This window comes from Lactuca saligna, chromosome 7 (genome assembly GCF_052625555.1).
Source record: "Lactuca saligna cultivar CGN05327 chromosome 7, ASM5262555v1, whole genome shotgun sequence".
Lineage (NCBI taxonomy): Eukaryota > Viridiplantae > Streptophyta > Magnoliopsida > Asterales > Asteraceae > Lactuca > Lactuca saligna.
This window is the reverse complement of record NC_136423.1, coordinates 48,496,798-48,505,302: the sequence shown is the minus strand read 5'-3', so window position 1 is coordinate 48,505,302 and position 8,505 is coordinate 48,496,798. Positions and strand designations below refer to the sequence as shown.

At 33.0% G+C, this 8,505-nt stretch overlaps 1 protein-coding gene and 1 pseudogene across 1 annotated transcript; one reads left to right on the top strand and one right to left on the bottom strand.

The window, feature by feature from the left end:
• Positions 1-497: 497 nt before the first annotated feature.
• On the bottom strand, positions 498-1,379 carry LOC145006913 (uncharacterized). Its single transcript, XM_078965934.1, has one exon. The coding sequence runs from the start codon at positions 1,377-1,379 to the stop codon at positions 498-500; it is 882 nt and encodes a 293-aa protein (XP_078822060.1).
• Positions 1,380-3,399: 2,020 nt separating this feature from the next.
• LOC145005681 (mavicyanin pseudogene) lies at positions 3,400-4,201 on the top strand (annotated as a pseudogene).
• Positions 4,202-8,505: the final 4,304 nt, after the last annotated feature.

Here is an 8,505-nt window from a genome sequence, read left to right as displayed (position 1 = left end):
TATCCAAGTGCATGATGCCATGCAACCCAAATGGACCATGCCGGGTCGGGTCAAGTCTTACCAATTATAGTTATGGACTTAGACATTAATCCAACACATAAGCATGCTTATATAGTGTGCATGGTTAGGGTGAAACCCTAATAACCCATGACCTTTCCTTTTCCAAGGATCCATGGGTTAAAAGCTCCATGGATCATCCATGGACTTCCATATAAGCCTAGCCCATTAACTAATGAGTGTTATCCCACACCATATAAAACAATAGCCTACAATTTAATTAGTCTTCCTTTTAATCTCTAAATTAATTCATAATTAATTTAAGACTAAGACTAATTAAATAACTTCATATTAATATATTATAACTTACAATATATTAATAAACATATGTTTATAACTCTCATAAAATGATCCATAAATAGTTCGGGTGAAGTGCAACCCAAATGGACCATGCCGGGTCGGGTCAAGTATATACCAAATAAGTTATGGACTTAGACACCTTATTGAACATATAGATCGTGCATATTATTAGCCTTGCCAATCATCTTCTTGTTATGGATATCCTGGATATAATCATGATGACATGTAAACTGAAAAATAAGGTGTTGTGTTCTGGTGAGAGCACTAACTGATATGAGATTTAGATCAAAATCAGGGACATAAAGAACATTGTGCAATGTGAACAAATAACCAGTCTCAATATCTCCAATCATATGAACAGGTAAAACAACCTTATTTGGATGAGTAACAGTATGATGAAAAACTTTCCTTATGTGGATGAACATGGTAATGTCATGACATACATGTTGAGAAGCTCTAGAATCTAAGATCCACATGTATGATTTTGAACCATTATTAATGGTTAAGAAATACCATTTATCTGTTGTAGAAATCTCATTAGAATTAATAGAAATCATATGATTGGATAATACAAACATCACTTGTTGACATTGAGAAGGAAAGAAACCACGAAACATGCTGTTCACGTCATCATTAATAGAAGATGATGAAGTATGGTCCGAATTGGTTTGTTCATTGATCATAGCAGCATTGGTATGATTAGGTCGTGGTTTTGGTTTATAACCTGGTGGATATCCATGCAACTTGTAACACTTCTCAATTGTGTGTCCCTGAAACTTGCAGTACGAACAGTAAGGCCTGTCTTTGGTGTCATGATTATGATTATTAAACTTCTTGACCTGATTGTTGTGTGAATTCGATTTGGCCAGAAATGCAACAGAAGATGTATTTTGATTATCTTGTGATATCATCTTTTGTTTTTCTTCTTGAGCAACAAGAGAGTAAACTCGATTAACAGATGGAAGAGGATCCATAAGAAGGATTTGACCTCGATTTTGAGAAAATGACTCATTGAGTCCCATCAAGAAGTTCATAATATTTTCTTCTTAAAAATACTTCTCAATTTTCTGAACTCCAGTACAGGTACATTTTCCACATGAACATCTTGGACCAAAATTGTTTAATTCTTTAGTGAGAGACTTGAGATTAATGAAATACACTCTAATTCGATCATGATTTTGACTAAGATTCACAATCTTTTGCGAATCTAGAAAATACGTGGTCCATTAATTTATTTTTATCGAACTTTGAGATCGACCCAAATTTCCTTCGCAGATTTAGAGAACATGATACTTGTGGAGATTTCCTTTGAAACTGAATTGAGAATCCATGAGATAACAAGTTTATTGTTCAGCATCCATGGATTATGATTAACAATATTAGTAGAATCAGGCTCAGAAATAGATCCATCTATGAATCCGACATTGTTCTTAATAGAAAGATCAATCAACATTGATCGACTCCATGAAGGATAATTTTCACCATTCAATAGTCGAGAAACAAGAACGAAACCAAGATTGTCTGAATGATGGATGAAATAATGAGAAGACCGATCATCAAGAGGAGAAACAACATTTTGATTCGTCGTGATTAACGAAATCAAAGAAACAGGGTATGAATTCAATGATGAATTTGACGAAAATTTCAAAAGAAATCACGGAAGCAAAAATTAAATCTCTGATACCATATTACAAACAATAAAGAAATGAAATGAATTTTACAAATTGATTAAACTAAATCTATTACATCTTGTATCTGCTATAGGTAGGAGCATATAATTGAAAATAACGAACTACCAAATATTTACAATATAAACCCTCTACTTTAGATAACTACAAATAAGGCCCTTATATCTAGCTTTAATAGTAACTTATACTTTATCAATTTATCAGTTTGAGGAGCATACCTCAAATTTCGAGCAACATGGAGCTTTAACAGACTCCTTTATAATATTCTTACTTTGAAATCAACTTACTATTTCAAGATTATACTTCAATTTCTTCCTTAATTTCTTCTTCCAACTTGGATCGATAGCATATCCTCTGATTTGGCTTCCGATCACAAGGAGCAAATATATTTGACGCCATGAGATTAGAAACATTAGTTAGTCTCTTTCTCCATATCTTGCTTCGACTTGTTGTTCCTTTGTCCACATGGATGCCCTTCCGAAATTGATTTGAGTGAGTTTCATACAGGAAGCCTTCTTGATGGCCGCTACCTATGTCCGCTCAATGATCAATATCTTTGCTACGATTCGTCTCTGATAATGATAATTGTGAGAGATCGATCTTGGTTACAGTAGTATTCCGATTAAACCACAACCACATATTTTTTATTTTTCGTTTTAAAGCTCCAGCATACCGGCAAAGCAGGGTATGCCTAAGCATAAATGATTGTATAGCAGAGATGTATAATCATATGATTAGATATGCTTATATATATGTCTAATCGTAAATGATTATACATATATGTATCTTCATAGATTGAGTAATCATAAATAATTAATTAATTATGATGGTTATGGCAGAGGAGGTGGTGGTGGTATAGGTGGAAGTGGTGTCAGTAATGGGGTCGGTTGATAGCAAAGGTGGTGGTGATGGCATTTGTGGTAGTGGTGAAGGTGGTCGGGGAAAAAAGATAAGACGCCGCTGCATAATCATTTATGATTATAAGTTTCCCGTTGTGCCGGTACACCAAAGTGTTAGAGCGGCAAATAAGAAATATGTGATTAAGGTTGAATCTAAAAATTTATATATATATATATATATATATATATATATATATATATATATATATATATATATATATATATATATATATATATATATATATATATATATATATATTTTAATAGCATATTGTTAGCAAGAGGTACGGCAACCAATTTAGAACGAAATACAAAAACTATACTACACCAGCTTGACAACTTCATTATAATTATTTGTTCGTTAAAGTAGCCCCAATATCACGTTTAGATCATTTGCAATGAGTAAATTCAAAAGCAGCGTTAAATGCTATTTTTATATATCAAATTACAAGTACACCTATCTTCATCAACAATTCCAGAAAATCGATAACGCAAAAAACAAAAGTCTTGAGGTTTCAAAAATGGAGTATTTTATTCTGAATTTAATGCTCTTCATAACCACGATGATTCCAGTCATGCAGTTACCCGGCACGATGGCGCAGACCAGGCACATCGTCGGCGGCAGTTTGGGATGGACCATACCTTCCGGTGGCGCAGTCTCTTACACCACTTGGGGATCCCATCAATCCTTCACTGTCAACGACCTTCTCGTCTTTAACTTCACCGATGGAGAATACGACGTTGCGGAGGTTTCAGAGGCAGCATACGGCCCATGCACTGCCACCAACCCCATCTCCCTCGCCACAAATGGTCCCGCCACCCTTACCTTGACCACCGCAGGCACTCACTATTACATCTGTACATTCAGAAGTCACTGCCAAATTGGTCAGAAGTTAACCATCAACGTCTCAGAAGCAGCTTCCTCCACTCCTCCTCGAGCAACACCAGTAACTCCACCGACAATCAGGCGTCCTCCTAGACCAGTAACATCCAGAACAGCGGTGGAGACACCGAACACGGCAACACCCTTTGCTCCATGTCCCCGCATTACATCTACCCCACCACCACCTACTGATGGAGCTCCATCATTCACCGGCATGGTACCTTACACGTTCTTGATAATTGGCTTAGTTTTCTTGAATTGTTAAATTTGTATCATGTTTGTTTGTGTGTAATTTTTTGTCCATTAACTGAATGTAAAACGATTGTATCTTCACGCCATTTAAACTTGTAAGAATGTTTTATATTGACTAGAAATCCCAACAAATATATATATATATATATATATATATATATATATATATATATATATATATATATATATATATATATATATATATATATATATATATATATATATAGTTGAGTTCATGTGAGACGGTTTAATTTTATTAGACCGTGAGACATATTTTTTTTTTTTAGTTAATTCAAGTTCTAAAAATTATATTTAAAAAAAGAATTTTTGGATTTTTTCATTTATTTTGAATTTTAAAATTATTTTTTAGAATATATCAGTTTAATATTCTATTAGAATATTTCATGTATTTTTCAAAAAAAATGGAATTTATTTTTAATTTTTTTTAAATTTTTGTTAGTTCATTCAAGTTCCGAAAATAATATTTAAAAAAAAAAAAGAATTTTTTGATTTTTTCTATTTATTTTGCATTTTAAAATTATTTTTTAGAATATGTCAGTGTAATATTCTATTAAAATATATTTCACTTATTTTTCAAAAGAAACGAAATTTTTTTTATTTTTTTTAGTTAATTCAAGTTCCGAAAATAATATTTAAAAAAAGAATTTTTAGATTTTTTCATTTATTCTGCATTTTAAAATTATTTTTTAGAATATATCAGTGTAATATTCTAGGGAAATCTCCAGAAAAGTCCCAAAATTTTAGTCAAATTTATGAAAAAGTCCCAAAATAAATTTTATTTACAGAAAAGTACAGAATACCGGTTAAAACTTCGAAAAAACCCTTTTCGGCCGGTTTCGCAGATTTTGCCGGTATTCTGTGTGTTTTTCGTTAGTTTGCTCAAAATTTTGGGACTTTTCCAAAAATTACATAATAACCAAAATATTAGGACTTTTTTGAAAATTACCATGAAATTAATGGATATTATTATTAACAAATCTTTTATAAATTACATAATAACCAAAATATTGTTGGCCTAAGTACTCCTCTATTGTTTCTTGACCACTCAAACTCTCTACGTTCTTCCTATGCATTGTTGTGGGTATGATGGTGAGATGAAGTTAGTTAGCATTCCTCTAATGTTGGTGTTCTTCTTATGTTGTTTAACCTAACTACCAACCAACATTCATACCTTACATGTTAACAATCATCGGTTAACACACATCTATAAAATGTGAAAAGTGAACCCTGAATGATAATTTATATGGAAACAAGTGAAGGGTGATTATCTATTTAAATTGTCACTCAAAGTTTACTTTTCACTCTCGATAGATGTGTGTAATTTTATGGTTGTTACCGGGTAATGTTTGGAGGTTAGGTGGTAATTAGGTTAAAGAACATAATGAAAGATCTATATATTCGTGTAATGATATTTTCTCATAACACATGATCATATAACATCATGCTTAATAGCAAGTAGAAACTTATTGATTGTGTATTAATAAATATTATCAACTCTTGTATTGGTCACGCCTAATAGAGTACTTCTCACTATGACACCCACAACGATACATATGAAGAACATAAAGACTTTGAAGAGGTCAACAAACAATTGAGAAGTACATAGTCGACCATTCTATTTCTAGAAATTAACAACAAATGTATTTCCCTTGTTTATAATAAAAAAAATATTTTTTATGTTTATAAATGATTTGTTAATAATAATATCCATTAATTCCATAGTAATTTTCAAAAAAGTCCCAATATTTTGGTTATCGAGTAATTTTCAGAAAAGTCCTAATATTTTGAGAAAACTAATGAAAAAGGACAGAATACCGGCTAAATCTACGAAACCGGCCAAAAAGGGTTTTTTCAAAGTTTTAGCCGGTATTCTGTGCTTTTCTGTAAACAAAAATTAGTTTGGGACTTTTTTCATAAATTGGACTAAAATTTTAGGACTTTTCTGGAGATTTCCCTAATATTCTATCAGAATATATTTCACTTATTTAAAAAAAACATATTTTTTTATTATTTTTTATTATTTTTATTTTTTTTAGTTAATTCAAGTTCCGAAAATAATATTTAAAAAAAGAATTTTTGGATTTTTCCATTTATTTTGCATTTTAAAATTATTTTTAGATTTGGTCTCACGGTATCACAAAATTAGAATGCTCTCAAATGAACATGCACCTATATATATATATAATAATAATAATAATAATAATAATAATAATAATAATAATAAATCAAAGTGTTAGAACACTACAACAACACACACCTTCACCCACGACCCTATTTGTGGGTAATCAGTGGGTAATGGTCTTTATCCACAGATTGTCAACGAAACTAGATTCGTGGGAAAAAGCTCGTGGGTAATGTTTTCCCATGGACTACCCTCAGAATTACCCACAGATTATCCGCGAACAAATTTACCTATAGATTTACCACAGATAGTTTATCCACAGAATTACCCACAGTTTATCCACGAGCAAAGTTACCCACGGCTTATTCACGACTACATTACCCACAGACTATCCATGAGCAAAGTTACCCATAGCTTATCCACAACCTGATTACCCACGGGTTTTCCACCGTTCTATTACCCACAAATTTTCCACGGATGTTTACCCATAGATTTTCCACAAAATTGTTTACCCACGGATTTTCCACAAATATTCTTTTTGGGTGATTCCGTGGATAGTCTGTAGGTAACATAACAGAGTTCAAATGTTATATATTTACAAATTGCATAAAATCCAAATTTTTGCAGCTAATTGAAAAAATATAATATGACCAACAAAGTTTCAACCAAATCCATAAACTTAATCTAGAAAGTTTCAAATATAAAATCCACAAAAGTTTCAATTCCCAAATTCATACACGAGGCTTAGTGAGTTCCCCCATCATACCATATACCATACAATATTGTCGGTATCTTTCAACCGGTAACATTCATCGGTATCTTTCAACCGGTAACCTTCATCGGTATCTTTCAACTGGTAACCATCATCAGTATCTTTCAACCGGTAATCAACATCGGTATCTTTCAACCGGTAACTGGAGACTATTTCACCCCTACTACTAACATGCAATCAACATATATAAGCATACAGTCAGGCTTATCCAGGTACCGACCTACCCTTAGGTCGTACGGACCACTGTTAAGGAAACTAATCCCTACTAAACACATAACATATAATCCAGATAAATCACATAACCAGACCAAGATAATTATCACAAAGACAATTATCTTATAAATAACCCTTTTTGGTGGGTTGGCATTGTGGTCTTAGACCCATCCCTACTGGAAGGTAACTCACCTCAATGTCGTGCAGTTTCTGAACTATCCTCGGCGCACAAATCGACTCCTTACGACTCCTCGATTCCTACACGACAACCTTCAAGTCAACACACATTGCATACAACCCTAAACAGGGTCGGTCCATGTAACGCCCGGGTTTCAGGGCTAAGCATTTTTGTCAATGTAATAGTCTAGGTCAACTCTTGTAACTCTTTTTGAAGTAATAATGATGAAATATTTGAGTATTATGTGAATTATGTGTATTTATGTGCTTATTATTTAATTATAAATGTATAATTAACAAAGAATAAAAATAAGCGTCAAAATTAAAGTGTAGGATAAGCCCTATATCTCTACATAAAGTTGTAGTGGTCGAAACAAGGATTTCGAGGATATAAAGAACACCGAAATCCGAGTTATAACGAAGAAGTTATAACCCGTCGAAGTTCGCAACAAAACCGGCACGATACCGGAAAGCGTAAATAGTAAATTTACCAAAGAGCGAGATTTAGCCTTAGCAATCTAAACGAAAATCGTAGAATATGCTACACTAAGAATATCAATAAAAAGAACGCCCAAATCTGACTTCGTATGAAGAAGTTATGATTTTTCGAAGTTTCGAGTTAACAATGTACAACCTGAAATTCGAATATTAGATCGAGCGGTTTTTAGCCGGCATGACCTAAGTGAGAATCGAAGATCTCATTAAAAGTAGCGTAATGAGAAAAATATCGGCGAAAACGGATGTCGGATGAAGAAGTTACGAGGATTTAACGGACCAATCCTGTCCCGGCCCGTTAAAAATATAAAATTTAAAATTGAGTCAAAATTAGCCGACGAAAAGTAAACGAAAGTTGTAGAGTACATTCCCACCTTCGCGTGGATATAAAGAACATCGAAAATGGAGCTCGTATGCGAAAGTTACGAATTTTTAAAGTTGAAGCATGAATTTGCGAAATCTATTGCGAAGCTGATGACATGGCACGATGTGTTGGGTAAAACATGGGTAGATGTAATAGTTGCTGTGTGACAAAATAAAATAATGAGAGGCTTCATTATAGATGTTATTGATGATCCAGTCATCTAGCGGAGTATAGCTGACGACCACGGACTATTCTAGACAGT

Excerpts from the sequence above, each read along its gene's own strand:
- LOC145006913 (XM_078965934.1), bottom strand. The coding sequence starts at position 1,379 with ATGGGACTCAATGAGTCATTTTCTCAAAATCGAGGTCAAATCCTTCTT.